Here is a 27841-nt window from a genome sequence, read left to right on the forward strand (position 1 = left end):
ATGAATTAATGCAAATTTTCTTCAATGCTAGATTTTGCATTAGTTCTTGTTATGACAATGCTGTAGCCTAGCATACTAGGCATGGTAGAGAGAGGGAGAGAGCAAGAAAGGAGGGAGAAGAGGGACAAGAAAGAACATCCAACATAAACTTATTTCATTTTGTTTAGTATTCTGAGGCTTCATGGGTTTTTTGGCAGATGGGGTCAGACCATGAGGGTAGTTTTTGGGAAAGAAGTGAGCAGAGCACTTCAGGTAAATGCCAGCTGTAGTGACCCACTAATGCTTGAGGACATGGGCAAAGGAGGTGAGACCATCACTGGCCTTTGAAATTTACTCTCATATTCAAAACAAAGATATTTGAGATGCACTTTAAAGCTATAAATGGCTTCTGAAACCCAACATTTGGTTCAGCCATTACCACTGAAGATGTAGTTAAGGCTCCAAACAGCTTCATCTCCTTCAGACAGTGCAAGAAATAACAATTCTCTGCAAGTGAGGCCTGAATGCAGCATCTCTGAGACACCCCAAGCAGTGGGACTGCGTGCTGAGAGAGAGCGCTGAGCTGGCTGCTGCCCTCTGCGCATGTCTGCTTCTTAGTGGGGGAAACACAAGTTCTGCTTTGACTGAAGCAGCACCAAGCTCTGACAAGTGATGGGACATGTCATGTGTGTGTACATTCACATGTGCATGCAGCCCTTACTTCTCAGAAAGCTTTTTCCTTATCAATTCCATTGTGTTATCAATTCCATCGTGTTATCAATCCCCTGATTACACAGATTTATGACCCCAAGAACACCTGCACATTAAGAGCTCTTTGGCAATCCTAATGTTCAATGGCCCTTCCCATTCCTAAACTGAGGTCACCTTTTTTTCAGGTGTAAAATGAGAACAAACAAAAAAATAAGAGGAAAGCAGTATCACTCTTTTTCCCATAAAAAGTGAGCTTACAACATGCTTCATCTTAAATACAGAGCCCATTCCTTGAGCTGTATTTGGACTAGCCTGGTCGTACCTGTGCTGAACCTGCTGTCACAGATTAAGTGTCAATGAGAAAACCTTGACAACACACTGGCTGAACTCTGCTTGGAAGGGAATGGAGCAGAAGGCCACTTGGAGCTTGACCCAGAGCCATCCCATGAGAGCCTCCAGTCTAGCCACACTTTAGGCAAAGTGAGCAAAAAGATGGATGAGATGCAGCACATTTTGCATTGGCCTGTCTGAAATCACAGTGCCTCTGTGTGGAAGTTTATTTCCCCAGCAGCATTTCATCATTTGAGCTATCTCCCTTCTACCAGTCTGCACTGCTTTACTGCTGATTGGCAAGACAAACACCCAGATCACTTAACAGGCACTCATTTCTGCCTATTTATGTATTTAATTTCCTATGAACAAATGAAATGTGAGAGTTAAAAAAATGTTTAGATTATCCAATTAAGCAGAGAGAAGTTAATAAATTTCTCATGCTTTATTTTCCTATGCTTCCTTCATGTGCTATGCAGACAGAATGGTGAGTGCACTAAGAAACCTCTTGGCATTTCAGCCAAGATTTTTCAGGGTGTTATCACAATGACAAAAATATAAACACACTAAAATATAACACATTTCAATCCTAAAAAGGTCGGATTTACATAATTACATCATATGTTTGCCAATATCCACATTTATCTCATCAGTATAGCATGGCCCACCCATCCCATAAGCTATTCAGATTGTTTGGATTGAATGTATAAAAGCTGTTACTGATCTATTTTTCTAAAGTTAACATTATGACAACCCTCATAACTAGTGCTGCATTCAAACCAATTGTTGCCTTTGCTTTCAAACCAACTGCTCCTTTCTTCTGATTTTCCACTGATGCTTTTTATGGCAGAATTTTCTGAGAACAAACAGAGTCATGTAATTCATGAAAATGCAGAAAGCATTTCCTCCTCCCTCCCCATTCTCTTTGAAGAGATGAAGGACACCATGTACATAACATAGACAACCACCACCAATGAAGGGAGCCAAACCCTTCAGACCAATCCCTATTTCAGCATTTCCTTAGGACACCACAGAACTGATGGGGTCATCTCTTTTTTTTCCAAAAAAGGAATAGTTTCAAAGATGTACAGTTCTGGTACAGATCAGCATTTTTATTTGGTTTAAATATGCTGTATATCAGATTTCTGCTATTTAAAAGAAAAATACTTTTAGTAACTGCACTCATAAATCAAAATAAATGCATGGCTTTCTGACTCCCTGTACTAACTCAGCCTTATTTTTGTTCCATATTTGTATCTCTTCTCATTGCATTGAAAACAACTAAAACTGAACAATTTGATATAGTTAAATGAACTTAAAGAAAGTATAACCCTTGGTCTCATCTTACATTACCAAACAACTGAATCAAAATACAATTCCTATTACAGATATATGAAATGTAAGAAATGTAAAAAATATAGAAATATTATAAAACAGAACTGATAGTCAAAAGACATAGGCAGCATGTTTACACCTGTTTCTTCCAATACAGTGACACAGAAAATCAGAAAAAATAAGTTGCTGTGCTGAGTTTCAGAGTCAGCAATACTGGCAAGAGAAATGGTAATGAACAATCTGACATTCAATTGGATTTTGCAATGCAAGTGTCCAAGCCACACCACAGCTCATAGCCTTAAGGTTGAACAGCATTTGCAGTTTTATGTCTTTTGAAAAGACAGAAGTGCTATCAGTGCATCACCTAAGAGTCTTAGATCACAAACTTCCTCCTACACTGTTTGAATCCTACATTTTCTTTTCCTTTTACTTCCTTCTATCCCAAAAATATCCAAATTGGTCAGCATGGCTGAAGTAAACAATCTAGTTTACCCAAAGGTCAAGTTATCTATAGCAAATATTAAGTGATACCTTTACCCAACACACCCATTCAGTCTTTTCACTTAGTCACATGGAGTTCAAATTCGCAATGATGTAAGAAAGACATATATTCAGACAAAAAATAATTTCAGCATCACATCATTTCTCACGGAGTCCTATTGCATGCTGATATTTGCAACTGTCTTGCTTTTGCCAGCTGAGGCTTTTTTTAACCCCAGATCTTAACCTGTATCCAAGGAAAGATATTTTTACTGCTCATATTTTCAGAAGACTGATTAGTTTTCCAGAGCCCTTATTAGAAAAAGTACAATCCAGCATGGAGAAGAATCAAGATCCTCAGATGTATAACTGTGCTTTCTTAAACACCAGGTAATGGTTTACTCCTCTTTGTTAAAAGGAAGATAGGGACAGAATTAATTATCTTTAGAACTCATAAGGCTAATGACTAATAATATACTGATGTAAAGACTTAGTGGAAAGCAGAGAATCTGGGACACAATCATGAGCTAACACATTTTGGATTTGTGGAAAACTTACTGGAAAAGCTAAGGTCCTGCATGACAAGAAGAATGGCTTTTTTGAAGAAGAAATATTCTTGCTAACTTCACTTGGTTCTGGGAATCGTGGTAGCAAAATGCTCACCTTCAAAAAGTTATTTTTAACCCCCGGTCAAGTAACAGCTCATTTGGAAAGCTACCTGGAAGTCATAAAACTTGACTGGACTTTGAGTTGCATGACTCCTGCAATTCAGATAAGCTACCTGGTTTCAAAAGAGGTAAAGAAGGACCTCCCCTCCTCATAAGGGAGGTCACAGCCATGAGCATTTTTATCATCTATCAATATGTTCAGGGAGCTCCTGCAACATCTGACTCTGTCAAATATTTAGGAATTTCAAGTAAGTCAAATTAGTGCAAACTATTCTATTAAAAGCAAGGAAAGCGGGGGGAAAAAAAGAGCAAAACTTCTAAAGAATTGGCACAAGGAAATATTATGTAAAAAGAGGTGGAGTAAGAATAAAACCAGAAACTAGTAGACAATAAAAAATGGACTCAAATCTAATCCTTATGTTTTTATTCAGGCCAAGCTCTCACTGAAGGCAGCAAAATCTTTGCCTGAGAACCTCAGATGTATGAGAGAGAAAATTTCTAGTTTTAATGAAGGGCTGGAAAGACCTTCACCCAAAAGAGATAATATGCTGTCTGTGGGTAACTTCATTAGCTGCAGGGTAAGCTCTCAGCAAACCTCAGCATGAAAGGCAGACCAGTTTGAATACAGGCCTGTTAGTGGGAAATAAAGAACCCTCCTCCTAAAAATTCCACTCTCTGGAAGTTTCCAGGTAACTGGCTTGTGATATCTACCACATGACACTCCTCTCAGACTGACTGGGAGATTAGTGCACGGGTGTGGCAAGCTCGTACTCCTTGAGCGGTTTCATATCAAGAACATGACGCTTTCTTTCAACAGCAGTTTCACATAAACATAAAATCCATCCTCATTAATTGAAAATTAAAGAAACCCAAGACACCCTAAAAAAGTATCTTTTAAAATGTTGGTATAAGTAATAGTATCTACAAGGTTATATTCCTTATGCTTACATATATTCCTATACATACATATAATACTATTCCTAATGTTTGTGAAATAAATAAAATACACCAAAGCATAAAGCCATCATATTAAAAAAGCCACACTGGAGTATCCATCCAACTGTTACACAGGATCTGTATCTTTAAACAATCAGCTTTGGGCTAAAAACCATTTGAGATTAATATACTGTTTTATGTGTAGCTAAAAAAAATTATAGTTTTTTCCTTACAATTCTATCCTTTTTCTCCCTAATTTAGGCATGGCACAGAAGTAAGTATTGTGTATCAAAGGACACATGAATGAAAGAGAACAAGTACATTTACAGCCTTTCATCACAGACTGATTTGATGCAGGTACTCCTCGGTATCTGCAGGTCTGTAGTTGCATAAGTAATTGGTAACTACTGAAAACCCACTCAAAGCAAAAGTAGTAAAATCCATATGAGTAAAAAGAAAATCCAGAACATCAGAGACTTCTTTTATAAATTTTGTTCAGATCTCAGCAAGATTTGTAACAGCCAGTAGGAAAAGAACTGTTCATGTCCAATATCTAAGTTTGAAAACAGACATAAAATCCAAGAGTAGAGGTTGGTGGTTTAAAGAGCAATTAAATATTTATTTTCTCACACAGCTGAAGGAAGAATAAACAGTTTTCATAGTTCTGATTGAAATTCCCAGTTAATCTGAATATATATTTTAGTTTGGAAAATAAAATTAAAAAAAAAAAAGAAGAAAAAAGGAATTATATATCCTTCATTATTTATAAGCATCATCTTACCTTACATGTCTTGGTGAGTTCTGTTTCTAGATGGCTTTGGCAGGTATTTTAATTCAGAATGAGTTTCAGCAATACGTGCCATTACATCTGCTCTTTAAAATAAACTGCTTTTTCTCTTTTCGTCAGACCAAGTATGTGGCCTGAAAGAGCTGCAGTGTCTCTGCTCAAGAGATTTCATGGACACTCAGAGGCTTTCTTTCCACTGTATTCAAAGTTAAATCTGAGTAAGGAAGGCATTTTTCCTGTCCCGGAAATCAGCATAACCAAAACCAATGCTGAGCTAATGAGAAATGTTTCTTCCATGTGTTCTGTTTGGCAGACACCGCGAGTCATATCGAGGAAACACGTGATGTTTATAAATACAATATGGCTTATGTTGTCATAACCTCTCAGTGACAAAAAGAGCACTAGAAAAAGCAGACAGCAAAACAGCAGGAGAGATGAGATTTGTATCATTTGGAAGGTTTCTATCAGATAATAGAGGTATTAGCAATTGCCTTTTCTTTTTGGTTTTTTTTTTCTTTTTTCCCAAAAGGAAACAAAGTTTTAAAGTAATAGGATCAGAAAGGTAAAAACAAGGCAACTTATATAAATGCTGTCCTATGGGCATCCTAGCACTAAAATACAGTCACTCAATTTATTGCTTGAATTATTTTCCAATAAATACTTTTGTTCCAAATACCTCTATATAATGCAAAGAGCTCTTATTTTTTTTTTTAGCTGTAGTATGCAATGTAAAGATATAACTGTGGCAGTGTTTGCAACTTTTATGTTTATTGATGTTAAGGTCATAAACTACCCAATGAAAAGAACTTAAAGATGCTAGATGTATGTTTACAGGTACCTTAAGAACACAGAAGAATTATTCTGCTTTTATTATTTCTCTATCTTTTCTGCAAAGCAGCACTGAATTTTAGCCTCCTTGGAAGCCTCACATTTTTGGACAGTTGTTTAAGGGTTTCTAGTACTTATAGGGTAATTTTAAGTTCACACATTGCATCTAGCTCTAGAGAGTTAAAATGTTGGCAGCCTGCTAACCAGTCACTTTCAAGGGGAAAAATGAAAAGTTGGAGGTGTGCAATTTCAATAATAAAAGCTACTTAGCACAAGTTTACAGAACTTAACAAATGTCTGTCTTGTTTTCCCATACAAGTCATTTTAACTCCTCTCCTCTCACCCTGGCAGTGAAAATCCCCACTGCTGTTAGGAACATTATTAACTTTTTGCCACTCTAACTCCCACAAAACCTGGAATTTCCAGGTACTCTACACTGCCCCAGCTCAGCTCTGACTCAAGTTGCACTAATTGTTCTTTCTTGGAGAAACAGTCTCAAAAAAAAAATAATTCCAAAACACCTCAAAGCATACCTCAATACAACAACAGCCACAACAAGCATTCTTTGGATATTCTGACCTCACCCAGCAGAGATCTTATGCAAGTCGGACAATTAAGTAAAACTATGGTAGGTCTAGGATACCTCAAAATAAAGTGTACCTCACAGACTTTAGGGCAGGTGGATGGGAAGAAGAAGACTGCCAAGCAAAATAGCCACTAGTTTTTACGAAGTAAAAACTCCCTCCCAGTTCTCAAAATTGGGTGGTAGGTGAAGCCCAAAACCAACCACTGCATAAGCCAACATTATTAGAATCCAGCTGTGCCACCAGAAACACTGACTGGTTTCTATAACAGAGGGGGAGATGGTAACCTAAGTTTCTTTAGCCTTTAGTCACTCCAGAAAAGGAGGGTGTAGAGAATGAGGATAGAAAAGATGCTGTGCACATTCAGTGGGGGAATCTCTTCAGCTCAACAGCCCAGCATGGAAGGAGCTGTGTCCATTCACTCAGCACCATATAAAACCCCACAGCCAGTTCCTTACAGCCACGTCCTGGCATTCAGTCTGTGCACCATGGCTGAGTGAGTGCCAGCCTGGGCCCTCCCCTTCCACCCCATGCAAATCACAAATGGCAATTCCAAGGGCACAGAGCAGCATGGCTGTGTACGTGCATTTACTCTGGAACTCACAACAATGCCAGAGGGGAAAACCAGACCATCTAAACATTTGTTCATAAGACAGTATTTTGTCAGAAGAAAGTACTGTTGCACAGACAGCTAGAAAGTGCTGATAAATGATACAAGCTCAGATGAAGCAATAAATGAATGAAAGGCAGCAATGTGAAGATATATTTTTCAAAAAAGCCCCCAGCTGTAGCAGATTTACAGATTACATTTTGGGAAAAGAAAAATAAAAAAGAAAAATCACAAGCACAGATATTCAGTGAGACAGCACTATGTGGCTAGTTCTTGCTTAGCAGCATTCAACATGGCAGACCTGTCAAACAGACCATGCTCTTTGAGAGGGAAAGGGCCAATACCAGTAAGCAAGTGAGGCACTCAGAAGGATTTCAAGAAAAACTTTCCTTTAGAGCTTGCTTGGACCCCCAGCCAACTCCCTTTTCTCAAACACAACCCACTCAGATAAAAAAACATGAAACAAAGAGCAGAAAAATTAGAATTAATGGACATGAAAGCTGAATGGCTCAATAGAAGATCTGAAAGTTACAAATCCCACATCGTTCTTGGACATTTTAAGTCTTCTTGTCCATATGGGTAATACTTAATACTTCAAGTGTTACTGCCAATTCTTATACAGGTCTAACATCTGTTTGGTAGTTAAAACAGGTGTTCAAGCTGGCAGCTAACACTATTTTCTTAGATTATTTTGGGCCAGTTACATGGAAATTATTATAAAGCACATGAATAGAAGCCTGAATGTCATCAAACCCAGGGATAAACATTCCAAAGGGACAAGAAGAAACAGTAGAAAAAAAACAGTAGAAAAATCTGTAAAGGCAAAACTTTCCCAGTCACCAGGAAAATAAGGTTTTAACTCACAGATGACAGGAGACAACCACACTCTGAGTATCACCATGGAAAAATATACTTACAATGACTAATTCATTATATTCTAAATACTGTTTTTCAATGGTCTGACAGTCAGCTGCTTTTCTGTAGGTATTTTGAAACAGTTAAACATGATGCCAAGCACACACTCCCTCCTTCCCACTGCAGTGAATTAGCACTCATACATCATATGAAATTGATGAATATCAATTTGCCTAATGCAAAGATATGCAAACATAAAAGGAGAGATAAGAAGCAAAGGTTTTTCTACAATCTTATGGGTACTCTGCAATAGCAGTACATAAAATGTGCATGTTTTTCACTTAGAACCCTTACGTTTCCCCCTCCTTTACTCTGGTTTGCTAAGGAAGGAGGGATAAATAATCCATCTGGCTATTGGTGTTTTTTTCCTGCTGAACTAACAACCTGTGAATCCCCAGGCGAATTTCTACCAGATTTAACCAATGAGTAGAAAAACTACTATGTCCCTATAAATTTTGTCAAATTAGTGATTTGACAGAAGATCCTACTGTGCTTCTGCTAAAGATAGAAACAGTTGCAGTGTAAGCTCCAGCTTTTTAGACCTCAGAGGATGAACACTGGAGAGTGTCATTACTTTGGGAAGAGTCTCAGTTAGGACCTGAGTATTGCTGCATAAGGAAGAACCCAACTAAAAGACACACATCCTTAGAAAAACAGGTTTCAGTATTTCTGAGCTCAAGAAATCACTTGTTTCCATGCTCATAACTTTGAAGTGCAGAAGTTCACATAGATCAAAGGGAAGACTTTTTGCATGTTTCTCCACAAAGCCCCTATGAACATCCTGGCTCTGACTTCACCCCTCAGACCAGAAAGACAAGAAATCTGCCAATGCAAAGCAAAAGCCAAATGAGAAAAGAGCTCTTTGCTGGATGCACAGAATTTCAAAATGGCATCTTTGCATTTCTGTAAAGTAAAACACAATACTCTGTCATGAAAACACCACCTCTGCAAAGGCTGTCACTGTGTCACCATTATATTTTAGTTATGGCCAAAAGGTGGTAACTCAGATATAATCAGGAGATGTTGAGTGTGCATATCTGTTGTACAACATAGGATTTTAAAATAAGCAATTCAAATAATCGCAGGTTTTGCACAGAGGCAGCACCTGTGTTCAAAACAACTCTGCCAGGCAGCAAATGTCTGGAAGAGGGCCAAAGAAGTAATTTTTACTTTCAAATATATGTAGTTAACTACAATAGTACCTTCAAATAGGCCTAGAACACAGAAATAAAGCCACAATATATACCTTCAGCATCCACTATACCTGGAACAAGAACAGTATAAGATAACTTTATAAAGCCACAGTTACAAGCATTCATGTCATAATGCACAGTGACAGTACATCATGCCTTTGAATATGAATGAGATGTATCAGATACATCCAGTTACTGCCACAGGAATGTAACTAGAACGGAAGAATTCCAGGATGTTACAGAAGACACAAAAAACTATCACATCTTCCCACTGAAGCACATCTATTTCCTTTCTCATGTTGAGTGTGCAGCTGTGTGAAAAATCAAGTAATTAGATTTCTGACCTATCCAAATGACCATTTTATAATTGAAGTGCATAAATGAGAGGTGGTTGAGAATAGTGCCTGTAAATAAATTATTTCAATCTTTCTAAAATATTGTGGCCTTAAACTGTTGAAACACAAGAAGTACTTACACAAAATATTAGTAATAAAGCAGGGAGACATGCTCAGAATTAATAATGAAACCAAGTAGCAAATGCACAGTTAAGGAAATCACTTCACAGGAAATTTTCAGCACAGTTGAATCAGCTTTGGAACACACATAAAAGCCACAAAGCAGGTAGGACAGTAGTGGCATTGTCTTCTGGCCCCATGGAGTTAATTTGGTTGTACTGTTTCCTGTGGACAGACCTAGGATGGGTGGGGAGGAGATGAGGTTGTGTAATCTCACCACCACCCCCCTGTACTGCACACCAGCTGCAGGTAACACGGTGGAAGAGGCGTCCCACAGCTGAATCTCCTGCCTCTTGGCACCAAGGGGGGAGGTAACAGTGCAGCAAAAGACTGACACGGTGAGAGAGAGAAATCAAATGTTCCAAGTGCATTTTCTGTAGTTTCCTAATACGAAACATTCACCAGAAAATACAAATATACTCATCCTTTTTCAGTGCAGTTAGAAAATTTAGGAAAAGACAAAACTATTTACACCACAATGAGTATTTATCAGAATTTCCTGTCCAAAACCATCATTTACAAAGAGTTTCAGTAGACTTGAAGTGAGGTGTAGTTGCTCAGCCACTGGAAACCAATCCCTGCTGAAGCTTTACTGGAGTGCACTAACACTATGCCATACTTCACTGTAAAGGGTTTGCAAACACAGAGTAGGAAGCTGTAAAACTCTGAGTACTGTCTTTGTCACAAATACATAATTAAAGGCTATGTTTTGCTTCACATGCCTTACTGCATTTAAACAAGATCAAAAAACCAGTTAATGCCCAGGGCAAATAATTGGAAAGAAAAAAGCAGTTAGTTAAAACACATTACAAGAAGCATTATTTATTCCCTTTTCTATATATGTGCCAAATTTATAGCCCGGATTTGCTGAATTGCTATGTACATATTACATTTCAGAGTTTAAACATTTAGCAAAAAAGCTGGAGGAAAAAAGAATATAAATGCAGCATTAGTACTTACCCTTATATCTCCATTTACAGCTCTGGAAGTGTGATTAAATGCATGTGCAGGGTCTTTGTTGTAAACTTTAAGGAAAGATCGGTCTTGAATATTCCTGGAATTAAAGAATCAGCAATGACAACAGATGAAAGCAGTTTTATTTACTTTGTTGCCTGAAAGTTTCAGGTAACAGACAAACATAGTAGGTCTGCAGTCGATCTATAAGAAAAACGTAAATGCCATAACTAAGACACATACAAACAAACAAAAGCCTGCTTTGATTCTCTTTCCCATGGGAAGTATCATTCTTTCAGTAGAACTCCACACCCATAAAAATTAGATAGTGTTAAGTTTCTTTCAAGATCCTGCCATAGAGTGAAAACACTTTGAAGACAATAGAACTTCAACATTTACACAGCACTCAAAAAGGATTTAGTTAATATTTACATGTTTTATTGTGCACTCAGCCCACATAAATTTTTGCTATTCTAAGAAGCGAGAATATCAAAAGAAAAGCAGTCTTTCTAACTGTAATGAGGAAATTTTAATTATCAGCTTGTTCACAAAGCTAAAAAAAAATCCACAAAAGCTGAAAATTCAGTTGTAGATAAATTCTTCCTCTAAACTTTATCTATAATAAAGGAAGCTTTTAAAGGGAAAAAGTGTTGCAGAAACAAATTAGCAAAAAATTTGATGAAAGCTTACACAGAAATAATTTAGATGAAAGGCTCTACAAGAATACTTTTGTTTTATTTGGTCTCTACACTTTGTCTTTGATTAGTTATTTTTTTAACTACTACATTTAGGAAAGAGATGACAGTTTTTCATTTTGTTTCAAGACCTACCTTCCAATAATTTTATGGCTTTGACATTTGCCCTGAGCTCTGCTGCTTTCTGGTTCACCTTTAATCAGTAGCAAAGCCTCCAATCTACGCTCACTTACATCCTTTCAAAGCTACGATTCCTTTCATTTCCCTGCAGTGATCTCTAGAGAATTTACTTACACATGTGACTGAATTCCTTTCCTCCAGGTGCAGCTACAAGTCTAGTGAACTGATCTTAATCACTTGGATTATAATTTAAAAATGAAGGGAAGGATTGTTGGGCAGGTCCAATTTCTTTCTTACAATGTCATATTACAATCAGTGATTGCTTTGAATAGGTAGCTAGTCACAACTTGTGTTGCTGCTGTAGATGTCAAGTAGTTATTAAAGAAGCCCCGCAGCTTGAGAGACAGATCAGTGTCTTGTGTTTAAGAACTGGAGGGCTGACGAGAAGTTTAGTATTTATGAGTGTTTACTTGCAGACTGCATAGGAAAATAGCTACCTTGCAGCAAGTTCAAGTTCTTCAATTATTTACGGTAACATAAACCATTTTCTTCCATCTTGCAAATGTAACCCTTTGGCTCGGAGATCTGCACTGGGAGGCTCAGTTACCACTGTCTGCCTCGGACTTGGGACTGTACTCTTCTCGATGCAAAGCAAGTTCTCTCATCTCCCATTCAAGAAATGGCATATTATCATTTAAATAAATTTTATCTGCTGTCTTTTCTGTCTGATGGCTATGAGATGGTACCTCAAACAACTGGAGTTTTTTAAAAGGCATTTTCCATAAATATTTCTTGTAGAAACATGACACTTTAAAGTAAAACATTGCTGCAAGGCAAAGAACCAAAATACTAGGCATTTGATCTCTGATATGAATGTATTTCACATCATGTTGCTATTCTAAGATAAACATTACTGATAACAGGTATGTATTACTGTACATTTATTATTACTATAATTTGCATTACTGTAGCTCCGAGGTGCCCTTGGCATGTTCAAGGGCCTCACTGATCTGTGTATGCTGTGTAAACACACCAGGAAGACAACTTTTCACCAACTTACAAGGTGAATAAGAGTCACAAACGACAATAGAATAGTTGCAGGAAGATAAGGGAACAAAAAGAACTCAGAAGATCACAGTCTCTCCAGCCAGAGGAGCAGTAAACAAATGCTGGAACCACAGGCATGCTCTAAGTAGGCAGTGCAACAGAGAGAGTGGGAAGGAGACCAAGGCAGTGGTTTTGCAGATGTCTGTGGACAACACCTTCCAAGCATGTTAGAGGGCTGCCTGAGAGAGAGGGAAGGCACTTGTTTGAAAATTAAAGATGTAGAATTCAAACTGGCATTATTCACCAAGTGGGAGCAGATGGCACTTGGTACTCAACAAGAAATGAAAAGTAGCATTGAAGTGGTCTTGGAGGAGCCTTCATAATGAAGACAAGTGGTTTAATGAGATGGAGAAGATACAGTCAGAGGACAAGTGAAAAATGAATGCATGCAGAACAGTCTGCTTGTCAAACAAGGAGAATGATCTTTGTTGCTTCATTTGAATGGGTAAGAGCAAGCAAGATTACATCAAGATTACCTATTACCTGTGCCAACTGCCAAGAAAAGCCAATTACAGCAGTTGCTATTAAAAAAGTTAAAGAATTACATAACTGTTTTTTCTCTGTGTGATGGGAAATGAAAGGCTGTAAAATAGGGATGCTCTGGAGCACAAATCTGAAGTCCACACTAGATGCAGAGCCCTGAACCACTTTAAGAAAAAGACTGGACTAAAGTAGAAAGGCAGAGCTTTGTCCCCAGTGATAAAAAAAAAATTTAAAAGGAAGGAGAAAAGAAAAAGAGAAAAGGAAGAAGAAAAGGAAGAAGGAGAAGAATGAGAAGGAGATGAAGCAGATAGAAGAAGGAGAAGAAGGGGAAGAAGGGGGAGAAGGGGAAAGAAGGAGAAAGAAAAAAGAAGCAGGGAGGATGAGAAGAAAAAAATAATAATAAGAAAAAAAATAATAAGAAGAAAAAAAATAAGAAGAAGAAAAAGAAGAAGAAAAAGCAGAAGAAAAAGCAGAAGGAGTATGATGGCCTAATGCAAGGCACAGAAGAACATGGAGCAGCCTCTGAGGGAGATGGAGAGCTTAAAGACCTGACTGAAACCCCTCTGTTTAAAGGAAAGAAAGCAGAGGATTGAAGGAAGACATGGCAAACAAAGGAGAGAAAAGGGATGCTTTATTTCATCTGTTCTCTGAGGGGAGACACTGACAAGATGTTGTGAAGAGTAAGGAACAGAAATGGAGAAATGGTTGTGGAAGTTATTCAAAGGTGGTGAAAATGCATGTTATGGACTCCATTATCCTGGAATTAACCTGGAATCGCTGAGGTTTCCTAAGTGAGAAGGCTGGCAGAACTGAAGGAGGGAATTTTGTTATGAAGGAAGTCAGCTGGAAATGCCTGACAATACAGGCATAGGAACAGAGGAAGCAGATGTTGGGTTGAGCCAGGCCTGAGGCTGGCAGAGTGACGCCTGCAATGGGTGCAAGGGAAAAAAGGTGGAGCAGCATTAGGATAATCAACAACTGCATTCTCAGGGGCATGAAGTCATAAACGGCTAGTCTGAAACTCAAGGGAAGATGGAGGGATAAAGGGAGAAAGAAAGAAGGGCTAGATGATGGTAGGCAATAATGCACTTGGCAACAGAGATGTAGTAACCTCTATCATGATTCAATCAGTTGATCTGATCTTGTGAATAAACTGTTTGATGTATAAGAAACTTGGGTACATGTTGAAAGATGATGATGTTTGATGAAAAAAGTCAGATGGGTCTTCACATAGGCATTACAGTGGCCAAACATGGGTGTGGCAGTCTGCAAAGCAAATAAAAGAAACTGAAATCCAAGACACTGGCTAATGACAAGACACTGGACAGACAGCCTGAGGAAAGCAAGACAGAGATGAGAAAATGGAGTGTGGTGCTGTTCAAAGATTAAGAACAGGGAATGGGGAAATTGGATTGGGAAGGGCTAGAAAAGCTCCAACTTGCTCTTTTAACCACAGCATGATAAGGAGGAACACCTTAGCCATAGGATCTCCAGAAGAAACAAGACAGCAGTGGACAGTACACTTCTCTTGCACCACAAAATTTTCCTGTATTAGTGGCAGACTAGCAGAGAGTAAAAAGCTTTTCTGCTTTCTCCTCCATCTTCCTATGCAAAAATGGACAAATCTCTGTCCGTTTTTATCACAGTTCATTTATAAAGTGTAGCATGTCTGCGGTGTACCTGAGAGCTTTATTTATGCATGATTTGGGACTTTCTAGGGACCCTGAGACCCTGAACTTCTGCTGAAGAAACCTGGTTCATTAAGAAGCTGCACTCCCACAAAAAAAAGGATAGAAAGGTGAACCATGTATTGACCAAGCTCTGAATTAGTGAAATGAGTGCATCAGTTGCTGCATCCTGACATATAACAGAAAGAAAGTGCAGCAGGGGTCCCCAGTGCCACAGAGCTTTGGCTGTGTTAGATGGCTCAACTGGCACTGGTGTGAGGACATCAGTGACATGCATGTTTGTTACTTCAGGCTCATGAGATCAGGCTTTGCACTCCCAAAGTAAAGAAACAACCCAGCTTTTCTGTAAATGTTTATTCTGCATTCTGTATTTTAAATGATTGTGTCTCTGGTAAAATTCAATAAATGTATTAAATATGTGAACCTTTGTATTTTATACAAATATTTCAACAAAGCATGCCATTTATCAGTGGCTTGTGCAATGGATATTGCACCTACAGCTAAAGGTATTGTCAGACCAGACCTCCTGGATTACTCAGATACCACTGAACATGCCTTATGTGTCAGGCCACTCTCTGTCAGATCCTTATCAACCCCATTTCTTTTTATTCTATAAGTGCACAACAAAACAAAAAACACACAAAAAACCCCCCAATCCCATGAAACCAGCAGCTATAATGTCATGTCTTACCTCACATCACACAATTCATAGTATATGTTTCTGCTCTCATCCTTGATGTAAATGGCAACACTGGGAGATTCCAGCATTTTCATTGTCAGCTGCTGGGGGAAGGCACTTACAAAAAGGGCACGAATTGTGTCTGTGCTTGTGATCTCATTTGGCATCCTCAACTGCTTTGTTTCATCTCCATACTGAAGATACAATACACCTGCAAGCAAAAGCAATAGGAAGTTACATATTCTTAAATACACAGTAATGATCTGGTTTCAAAGTCTATGTGGAACACAGACCAAGCCCATAATGAAAAGAGAAGAAGCGGCTCACTCTCTTTAAAAAATAAAGCACATATGTCATTCTCCTTTTCAACAGACTGTTGGAATAGAGCACTGAACAATTATATGGTTTGGCCCTGATGAATGTGCTAGTCCCAGTACTGAGATGCCTCTTATTTTACTTCAGTTAGATAAATCAGAATTTTACCTCAGAAATCCTAATGGAAAATCTCAAACACACCAAGCTGGTTCTGTAGTGGAAGTTGTTGGTAAATCACAAGGTACTTTTAAAAAAAGTAGCTGAGGAAGAAATTTATCCTTTTATAGCATCCAGCTTTCCTTGTACATAACCTCACACTTACCAATAAAACCAAAATTTTCATTTTAGCTCAAGGAATTTTATACTCACAGTTCAATTTGCTGGCATTATATAGCATAAAGCCTCAGGTGAAAACTCCTTCCAGGAGTAAAACTGAGGTACCCCACAAAAAAACAAGAGCAATTTTGGAACCTTTCAGTTTCACAGCACCATTAATAATCATGCTTAGTGCTCAGGGAGAAACATAAGTAATCTCAAATGCAGAATTACAAAATATGGACATTCTTATTCACTCAAGACAGAACACCTTTCTGATACAGCTGTTTTCAGGGAATGGCAGGCCGTGATACACTCAATAATGGAAAGAAACATGAATAATACAAACCAGGGGACTGAGGGAAGGGGTATGAAGTACCTCTTCCATGATGCCTGTGCTGATCCTGCCAGGCCTATGCTGATTCCTGTACAACCAGCACTGGCCAGTACTGCATGAGTATGGCTCATGAGCATTGCTACAGCCCAGTCCCATGCCATCGTGACCTCCAAAAACCTCCAAGGACTAAAGCACTCAGCCATCTCAATTAACAGAAGAAATCAGTCTGGACTTGATGGAGTTGATGAGTTCTAACCATGCTGGGTCTAGCTCCTAAGAAAACCAAAAGATCTTCTCATGAGCGTCTCCAGTGTGGGAAGGTTTATTGGGACCTGCATCTCAGGGAAGAAGCTGCCACAGGACTGCAACTAAACTAAGCAATTTCTTGGGATGTACAGCACTAGGGAGTAGATTCAGAAGCAAGTGTTCAGCTGAACTACTTTGGATACAAGGAGATGGGGACTGGTAAGCCCAGTTGCACTGTGCTGTTTCTGAGCCATCCCAGGTGTCGGTACAACACTGCATTGTCCCGGGGGAAACGCCTTTACTGTCTTGCTGTCTGTACGAGATGGGGCAAGTGTAGCTTCCACAGTGGTGTAAAAAGATGGCAGATCACAGAATCACAGAATGGCTGAGGTTGAAAGGAACCTCTGGAGGTCATCTGGTCCACCCCCATCCCACTCAAACAGGGACAGATACAGCCACTAGTGCAGGACAATGTCCAGACAGTTTTTGTGTATCTTCTAGGACAGAGACTCCGCAGCCTTTTTGGGGAATTTGTGTCAGTGCTTGGTCAATCACACAGCGAAGAAGGGTTTCCTGACATTAGGGGGAATCTCATGTTTCATTTGGTGATTATTGTCTTTGGCCTTCTCAGTGGGTATGAATGAAGAGAGTCTGGCTCTTCTTTGCCCCCTCCCTTCAGGTTCTTTTGTACACTGATGACATTACTGCCCTTGAGCCTTCTCTTCTCCAGGCCAAACAGTCCCAGCTCTCCCAGCCTGTCAGAGCAAAGAGGCTCCAAGCAAGTTAATAATCCTTGTGACCCTCTACTGGATTCTGTCCAATCTTGGGAGGATTCTGTGCTGCCAGGTCTTTGCATCAACCAATAATTAACAGAGGTGGGTTAGAGCCTGGCAGAGCATTTTACACAACCTGAATTCACCACAGCAGTTGCAGTGTAGATGCACTGTAAAGTTGTTCTCCCATGACCAATATAATCAGGAGGGTTGGGAACACAAGGCCCTCAGTGCAGTTGCCATCAGCCATCAGCAAATCTCAGCAAATCACAAAATTTAGATTTGACTCAAGTCAATGAGTTGCACTTGAAAGTCAGCAACAGGATGGGTGCTTTATGGTGCTGAGGTACAAACACTGAGCAAAAGCAATGGGAAAAGCTGAGGTCCTAGAATACAAAGGCAATTTATGAAAAGAAGGCATTCCAAGCTGAGCCCTGTTTCCCCTTAGTCTTTAGTATTTCTGTCCCTATGTTTTCTGTAATTGCTATGAAGGAGGGCAGAAACAGTCAGATGTTCCTACAATCAGTGGGTAATTGTGCTTGCACTTAGGGAAGGAAGATGTTAACTTTCCTGAATACTAAACAGACTTCTCAGCATTACCTAACTATTATTTAATATTAGGCTGCTTTTATAAAATAGAGCTGTTAACTTAATCTTTGTATTATTATCAAGAGCTGATACCTCTTTCTTCATTAGACTGCAATCAAATCCCATATAAATCCTACTACAAATTTCCATTTTCCTTTGTCTGGAAAAACTTTTTCAGACTGAAATTAAACTAGTTTCCTTTCAAAAACTGAGAGGAGTTTTCCTATGACTTTTATTTATAATGTCAATATTTAATGAGCTATTAAACGATTTTTCTCTTTTTTAAATTATTTTTTAATTTTAATTGGAGACATCATTTACTTCTTTATTCATCATTTATGTCTTTATGTTTCTAGGTAAAATTGTCTTTTTAGTGCTCAAATATTCCATGCAGCTAAACATTCTTTAGGATTCAGAAACTACATTTGTAAAAAAATTAAACAAGTTAATGATCGCATTTATTTCACTTTTCCAAGATATAAAAAGACATACTCATTTTTGATGATAGCTTTCAGTTATGAAAAAGTTCTTCCTTATGAAGAACATAAGGAACCTTCTACGTTTTAGCATTTAAATTTTATTGGATTTAGTGGCAAAAAAAATCTTTTTTCGGTTAAAAAGACAGGCTTTGCATACCAGCTTTGCAGTTGGGTGTGACTCGCTTTTCTGCCCAGTTTAAAAGTTAGTGCAAAATTTAGAAATGCTAGTTTTGCATTTCAGACCATTAAAACCACACTCAATATTGAGCTACTGAACCATTAACACAGAATAAGTGGCAGAGTTGAAAAATCTTCCTTACACACAAGTCTTGATTCTGCCTGTGCTTCAATGTTCCCACTGACCCAAAGCAAAATCACAGTTGTCCTTGAGTCCTGAATTTTCAAAGCAAATATGCATATTATGCCTTAAAACAGACAGCTTAAACATACAACTTGGAGAAGTGTTTTGGACCCAATCTCACTTGAGAGAGGAAAAGATGTTTTCAAAAGCATAATAAATTCTTTTTTTCTTTATCCTCCTTTAAATCACATGCCCTTAAAAAACCCTACTGCCTTTCCTCTTGAGTTGTCTGATCCACATCATGATACAGCAACGCTTTAGGGCATTTCCTATTTGACAGAACTAACTGCTCACTTCTAAAAATCCTTTTTGAGCATGACAAAATAAAGAGACTCAAAATCCATTAGTTAAAATCATTCACAATATTTTTCTTCCACACATTGCCCAGGTGAAATTCTGAACACCGACAATACCCACAGGTTCCACTTCATGTAAGCTGCTGGAGCTCTGAGGTGTGTTTTACCTTCAGCTAAAAAATCACTCCCATGGAGATTAAAGCAAGAAGAAATAGAATATAACTTAGACATGGTTTTTGTTAGGGCACAGAACATACGTCAGCAAAGCTGCTGGAAAGATAATTAAACACAAGGGATGTTCCTGTCTCCATGTTCCCTCAAGTCCCTCTTGCACTTACTTATGCTTCTTTACAATGGATTTACCTGAAACATGAAGATTGTGCCCATTTTTGCACATCACAAATCAAGGAGGACTATGAAATTCCCTGCTGCTCCAGGACAACACGTATGAAGATGACTGTGAACAAGGTAACAATGCCACACAAACAGTTTTGAAAGTGCACATCAGACAATGCTGTGGCTCCCACTTCCAAGAACTCTTGAGGTACTGCCAGCCCTGCACTGCCCTATAGCTACAACACAAACTAGAATATTCAGCCATTCCCTTTGTCATGTAGTATAACTTAGCTGCAGAAATACCTCTGGAATTTTTGATCATTCCTCGCCCTACAAGCAACAGACCACAGACTTAAACACAGGCCACGGCAGAAAACATTTGCATGTAGGCCTCAGTAACATCAGCCTTGTAACAAACTGCTTCACAACATTCCTGTCAACAAAGAGGTATGCTTTAGAAAAGGGAAATTAAACACCTAAGAGGCAAAAGAACATGTTCAAAGAAAGGTTTACAAGCATCAAACCCAGATCTGATGATGATCCTGTGAACACACCACATGACTGCCCTTTCCTTCCCTACATACAGAGCTCTTTCAAAACACAGTATTTTCTGTTACCTCTTTATCAACGGTCAGTGGCAGGATGTGCAAGATATTTCATAATTTCTCTCAGGGATGATCTACAGGAACACAACCCAGTGCAATGAAAGATGCAGAGTTACCCTGACTCGGGTGGCTGAGCCCATCCATGCTGGGTTGGGATGCCTGAGCAGCCTTCTTGTGCCTTTAGCCAGCACAGCTCTGAGCTCAGGCACACACACCACGTTCACAGAAAGGCCTTCAGCTCAGACAGTGCTGCTGAGCTGCAAAACCCACCTGGGAGCTGAGGACATGCCCTCGCAGTGTGATGGTGAATCTCACCTGAATACATGGGGTCTGGGCTGGCTTTAGAGCACGGAGCTGCATAACCACAGCAGGGTTGGCACAGCACCTATACTGGTAAGACCATAACTCCTGAGTCACAACTGGTAAAGGTTTACTCCTTATGGCAAGAGCTAATGTCATGCAGCTGTCAGGAAACCACCCAGTTCATACCTCTCAGCACCTCCATCACATACACAGTGCTGACCTAACCCTAAGCACCACATTATCATGGTTATATTGCTAACAATGATCTCCATATAGGGCAGCTTACATACTTAAGAGAACTTTAAACACAATTAGCTTTTGTTTAAAGAACAAAAATTATCTTTACAAATGGATTATTTAAGACAAAAGTTAAATACCTGATAAAACAAGAGTAAGTAAACAAACAAGATTGTGTCCTCTTCTGTGACCTTTAAGAGTATCTGTTAATTCTCTCAAATGATAGATTTTAATGGAGAAATATAATTTCTCACATAATTCTCTTATAACAAAGAAGAAAAAAACTGAGGCAGAAAGTTATTTAACTCATCAGTTTTATGAAATAAAATACAGTTAACCTTACATTTGAGTTCATGAGTTTCTTTTCTGTGAAGCTACAGGACTCCCTCTCTGTAGGCAAGATGTCTTACAAATTTCTGCATTGAAATATCTTACTGGCATTTGGCAATACCTTAATCCAGCTGAAGAGAAGTATTAACTGAAGATAAAATCTGTATTTGGCTGGTATAGGATACTTGGGCACTGGAGCATTGAAACCTTCCCACAGAACCAAAAAACACTGGCATGAACAAGGCGCTCCTATTCTCTTCCAACACAGCTATTGTATGTATCCTCTGCTTTAGCTTGATCTGCCACCATAAGTCCATTGAGTCACTGTCTCTGTCCTTCATGCTGAAGTCAGCAGCAATGGTAACAAGCAAAAGTGAGAAAAAGCATCCTTGTTTCTTACTTATATTTATGTCAAGTCATTACTTGACACTTGCATGAGTTTTAAAAACTAAGGATAATCTTTAAAGTCTCAATGATAACTGTTTTTGTTGGGGCCAGGTCTTTCCTCAAAAGCATATTTTTAAATTTTAATTTCTTATAACTAAGATTTCAAGATACTTCCATTTTTTCTTTGTTTTTGACAAAATTGTCATACGTAAGACTGTAAGGATGGCATAGGCCCATATTGTTGTTCACTGTTCCCCATCCCTCCTTTCCCCCAGCTATCTAATAAACAGAGCAAACACACATCACCAAATTCTGCCAAAGTTATGCAGAAACAAGTTTATAACAATAACAACTCTTGCAGCACGAAAGAAATTCCTCAATATTAAGTTCTTACTTTCCATACCCTCAAGACTTAAGTCTCCTATTTCATCACAGTTTCAACTAGTCTGAGGTCATTGCCACGATCCTTGTGGTATTTCTAGCCTGAAGCTCTCATAATAACTTCTGTTAGTAGTCCCTCCTGAAAATCTGTCCTCCACATTCAGAAAATATTCTATAAATATACTTAGCTGTCTTAAAGTACTAAGAGAATAAAAAGTAGATATTTTAATGAATAAAAGCAATTACTTATTAATTTCTTTTTTTGCACAATAGTCTGAAGAGATTTGTTCAAGGTATTAAGTTGTTTGATAACAGTTTCAATAAAATCAGGAACTGTTTAATTTAGTCCAGTATTACTTTTTACTGCTATTTCATTCTTCTCTGCCACTTACAGGGACTTGCAATAATTTGCTACTTAATGAAAAAGACAGATGGAAAACTCAGTAGTTACATAAATTTCCTACCAAAATGTTATGAAAAATAAAGGTTTTTAATTGCCACTAAAATACTACCACTTTTCTACAAACAAATGCATTCAGCTGGCTAAGAAGAGTAAGTAAAAACAAAACAAAAAAAAGGACAACTTTTTTTTACCTAAAGAAAATGCAGTATTTTCCCTGTCTGATTCCTGATAAAACCTGTGAAAAAGCTTCTTGTCAAAAGGCAACTTTGTCTATATACCAATTTCAGCAAGCCCATCTACTGTGAAAAGTTACTTCTATCATCTAGAGATTCTGAGAGAACATTTCAGTTTAACCAAGTTCCCCAGGTAGAAATCAATGTTCTGGCAGGATCACTTTTGGACAATAATTGCATTCTGTTGCACAGAATAGCCCAACTGACCAACAAGGAGACTTTTTCATACCCCGAACTGACAAAACAACGCCAGCAAACTTGGAAGAACACAAAAGCCTTATGATACTGGATGAAAAAATTACAAGTGAACAACTCAGTGAGATGAACAAGAAGTTTCATATACCAGAGTTTTTTTTCAGAGGCCCCCCAGAGGCTCTGCCATGCTGCATTTACTGCACTCACATTCACCAGTTTTGCACAATAAAATCAGAGAACTCCACACACACAGGCACAGGACATGCCCATGCAGGATCTGCTTTAGTCCACCAGAAGCTGAGCCCCTGACCTCTGAAGAAGCTCCCAGCCAAAGGTGCCAAGCTGGCCAGTAGTTTCCAAGGATGTGCCTGCCAAATCTCTGCAGATATGTGGAGCATTTAAGGTTACTGTAGTCAAGTACCTTACAGAACGGCACTCTTGTTGTTAACTTTTAAATGGGCAAAAGCCAAAAAGACAAGAAAATATCAATTAAATTTCTTGTTCTTCCTCTTCAATAAATGCACAAAAAAAGAGATCCTACCCAACTGTATTTCGTTTGTGTATAAATCAGCTGTATCAAACGCATTATTTAAGTAATAGCTATTTTTATAAACCATGGCTTTTAGTACTAAACGAGGTACAATTGATGTGTTGAAGGGCAGAATGTGACCATTTTAATAATCCACAGCCATGAAGCATTAAAGTAATGCAGGCATGCATGCCTTTGCAATTTTGCTCCATTTAGCAAATGGTCTGTATTTACAGGAAGAAATTCTCTTCAATATTTCTGAAGTTATTTCATTTCTAAAAAGTTCACTACTGTCAGTAACAAATTGAGGGGTTCAGCCTCAGCATTGAAGACCATAGTTGGTTAGGGCACCACACCAAAAATTCACCTCTGTGGGCTCTAACAAACAGCTTGACTTTAAATGAAGTCCTCACAAGCTACTTTAGACAAGATCTTGGAACCAAGCCCTTAGTTTGCATGATTAAGAAGTATGCCAAGAGGCCATTCCCTAGACTCACTCCAATTTGTCATTATCTTTCATGTATTGGGGAACCAAAACTGGACACAGTGCAACCTCACAAATGGTGAGAAGAGGGGAATAATCACTTCCCTTGACCTGCTAGCTAAATTTTTCCCATAGACAGCTACACAGTGCTCCCTTCCTGCAAGGACATGCTGCCAACACACAGGCACCTTGTTGTCATACCCTAAGTCCTTTCTGCAAAGCTGCTACCAAGCCAACCTGTCCTTGCAGGGCTGCTCTGTCCCTGATGAAAGGCTGCATTTGCCTCTTTCGAGTTTCATGGAGTTCCTGCTAGTCCATTTCTCTGGCTCATTGGGTCCCAGTGAAGTGGCCATCATTCAGCACACCAAATGCTCTCTCAAACTTGGTGTCAGACTTGACCCTACTGCTGGTTCATTCCATCACAACAACAAGGTTTCTGATGTCAAAAATCACCGGAGAGAGTCCAGCCCTGAGGAGCACAACTAAAACCCAGCTGCCAGTTACACACCCTGAAGGCCACTCCTACCTCGCCCTTATGGCTACAAGGAGGCTATGAGAGATATGAAAGGCCTTGTTAAAGCCAAGATAAACAACATCCACCCTCAAACCCACAGATGGTCTATTCATCACAGAAGGTAACTGGGCAAAGCAATGGTACAAGCACCTATCTCCTATGAGACAGCTGAGTAGTTAAAAAATATCCAGAAGTGTTCCCATCTTCAGAGCTGCTCAGACCATTGCCCCTATTGTCCCAAGAGAGCACCCTAATCAGCAGGCTATCAACAAGCTTCTGATGCAGTGATTATCCTCTTATCCTGCTTGAATAGGGTACTCTGTAGCCAGAAATGCAGAAAAGAGAGAGAGAACAAGAACTAATACAAGAGACAGTCCTACATGATACCACAGAGATGACATTATTTCCCTCTGGGAACAGAAACCTGAACTTAGGCCCAGCACAGTAATTATCTGTTAGAATCACTACCTAAATATATAAACAGTACTGGGAGCAATGATTAAATCCATGAGCTGTCCTCATTCAGGGACTTGCTGTCAGCCCTGGCAGCAAATCCTAAATACAATGTGCTGAGGGACAGGCTATGCTTCTCTCCTTGGCTGAAGTCTTACACTTCTTACAATGTGTGGAATTGCAATACAGATTTTTCCTTTGCATACCCATGTCAAATGGAAGGCTCTGGTGTTTGTGTGACTTACTATATTAGAGGTAGACTTACAAATTTTGCCTAACACAAAAATTAGATCAGATTTATCCAAGTGATAGCTCCTGTCCTAGATACACCCCATGGGACAGCTCCATCTGGCCTCCTACCTTTCCTCTGAAGGAAGGAGGCCTGTACAAGATACTCCAGCTGCTAAATCTGTCTTCCAGCAGACACCAAATGCTGAAGGCTCAAATTGCTGCTGCTAAATCAGAACATGAAGTGATGGTAGAGCTCGATAAAGACATTACATCTTTTATGAGGGCATAATTTGGGATAAAGAGAAAAGCCACTGCCACCCTGGCATAGCTTTATTCAGTTCATCCAGGTTGTACACTCATTACTCTACCTCTCCTACTATCTTCACTACTTTTCATTCTGATTTATTCATGTTGCAAGGTTCTGAAATGGGAGTATTTTGTCACTAGGTATTACCCAACACAGTGAGGCACTGGTTTTGCTCAAGGTCCTTCAGTATAATTGCAGTGCAAATGAATAATAAAGGTTGCATTCAAAAGTCATTTAACAGATGTAGCAGTGACAGACACAGACTTACATAACTAATGTGCTTGTTTTATACACTGTACATCTTCTACTCCAGTATCACTGCAATGAACCCATTAGATCCATGCTGATAACAACCTGCTGCAACAAAATTCAGCTCCAGTGTGACACAGCATCTAAAATATCCTGCATATCAGCTTTTTGGTGGCAGACAGAATGTGCCTCTGTTGAGACAGTATGCACTAAATAGTATCTTGCTCCTTGGAAGCATTTTTTTCAGGTTCTCCCCACACATTTTATTATAGGAGAAAGAAACTCTTAAGTAAACAGTAATTGTGGGTACAAGTGCTGGGGAGTCACATATTTCACTCTTTCCTATACCTGCCTTTCATATATCCTGTAGAGATAATAAATGAAACAGAAAAAACTCTGATATGTCAATATCATTCATTACATTCTTTTACTCTTTTGTTACATTTCAGGTAAGAGGTGTGTGTTTTTTTCTTTCCAAGTCCAAAACCTTTAGTTACTGTTACTTGAAGAAAAGGGAAAGAAAAGAAAGTCCTGGAAAGCTGGAAGGAAAACCTTAGAGTATTATAATTTCCTAGGGTCCGTGTTTAAATTCATTAATTGGAACTAGTTGTTTTAGGCTGTTTTTCCAATAGACCTGTCAGTCTCTGTTAAGCCATCTGACCACAACAGCAAATATTTACATGACCTTTTTGCATGTTGGCTGCTTTGCATACACTATAAAAGGCAAGATAGGGAAAATTCTTTAAGATGTCTGAATATATTAAAGTTATACTCAGCCTTAACTTGAAATGCACTTCCCAGGGAGTTCCTCTCCCATGAACTAAACCAAAGTTCTTACTGACTTCATTAGGCTTAAATCATGCCCTAAGGAATCAGAGGGCAGTGCCACTACTAGCAAATCACAGGTTTCTCATATGAAGTCTATGGCCATTCACACATCTTTTGTCTGATTTTACACGCCTATTTTAATTTTTAGCTCATAAATAGTAAGTAACAATTAATTACCTCCAACATAATATATCAGTCTACCTTTAGCATTTATATTTTTCTCTGTGTACCTTACAGTATCTTCCATACACATGAATAGAGAGTTATTTCCACTGCCAGCTGAAAAGCAATGATCTGTCTCTCTGCAAAGGTTTTGCTATGAGTGAAAATGACACTGTGGCACTGACTTTCTTTTTTAACAGTCTGAGAAACATCTGCAAGAAATGCTATAAAAGATTGAGGCATTATGATTATAGCCAGTAATGGCATTTCCATATAAGGTGGCAGCAAACTAATTAATCAGACACGAAAATCTGTGCCTGACAAAACTTGGGTTTGGGTTGGGGGCTAATAAATAATAATCAGAATACTCCATGATTGCTTAAGACCCTCCCCATGCCAATCCTTAAGCATTTGTATAATTTTACTCCTTTATGTAATCCCTCCAAATGCAAATAAAATGCAAATGTTGGCAGGCTCAGACATTTCTGAAGAGGCCTTTTTACACCACCTAAGGTTAGGCACAGGTTTACCAGCAGGGAGCCCAGTCCTCCTTTGCTCCTCATCCATCTGGACTGGAGTGGCTGGGTGCCCTGGCTGAGGCACCCAAAAAAAGATGATTGCAACCCTTGAGCCATCAAGCTTCATCCTCCTCAGTCACTACTCAAGCCCAACCCTGTGCATTTATGGAAATCCCCCCTGTTCCATGTCCTTCCTTCACCCAGCCCTGCAGGAGCACCAAGAGCAGTGGCTGCAGTGGGGAGGTGGTGACCACACCTGCCCTTCTGGGCTCTGACCCATCACATCGCCTGCCCTGGGCACTCCATCCCCACACAGCCTGCCAGTGCCTGCCCTTACCAGGATGCTGCCCATTGTTTGGACAGATGTCCCACATGAGAGACCACAAGTGAACATGTTTGTCAGCCTTCATTTCACCAAGGAGGTACCGGAGCAGGGACAGCAGCGAGCTGCAGTGTGGGCACAGGCGGTGCTGCCGTAAGCTCGCTGGATGCCTGTCAGGTTCTGCTTCCTCCAGGCAAATTGCAAGTGAAGTTTGCTGAAAGCTTTTGAGCACTTTCCAGGTTTCAGATGATTCTCACTGACAGTTTTGCTAGATAATTTTTTTCCCACAGTTATCGCACTGGAAAAGCTCCCAGCTTTCAAATACGTATTTTAAAATACATTTAATTTTCTCTTGCACAGTGAATTCATTTATTTTAATATCTTGCTTTGTCTCCAGGCTGCACAATAGTGAAGCAAGTGTTGATTTCTAGTTTCCTTAGCCAAGAAAGACCTTAATTTCAGAAGCTGTGGCTGAAATTTTAAATGGGCCCACAATAGGAATACTGTTTCTAGGTCAACTCCACGTG

The 27841-nt window shown here is 39.1% G+C and overlaps 1 protein-coding gene across 6 annotated transcripts in view; it reads right to left on the bottom strand.

Annotated features, from left to right (window-relative positions):
- The window catches only part of KIAA1217 (KIAA1217 ortholog), a 230281-nt gene that overhangs the window by 62997 nt on the left and 139443 nt on the right, over positions 1-27841 (bottom strand). For all 6 annotated transcript variants that reach the window (XM_036404068.2, XM_036404095.2, XM_036404087.2 and 3 more), the window contains exons 4-5: positions 15610-15808; positions 10832-10925 (exon numbers count right to left, since the gene is read on the bottom strand). In XM_036404068.2, the coding sequence (XP_036259961.1) occupies positions 10832-10925; positions 15610-15808 (293 nt within the window). The remainder of the gene's footprint in view (positions 1-10831; positions 10926-15609; positions 15809-27841) is intronic.

The sequence above is a fragment of the Molothrus ater genome, chromosome 1 (assembly GCF_012460135.2).
Source record: "Molothrus ater isolate BHLD 08-10-18 breed brown headed cowbird chromosome 1, BPBGC_Mater_1.1, whole genome shotgun sequence".
In the NCBI taxonomy this organism is placed as follows: Eukaryota; Metazoa; Chordata; class Aves; order Passeriformes; family Icteridae; genus Molothrus; species Molothrus ater.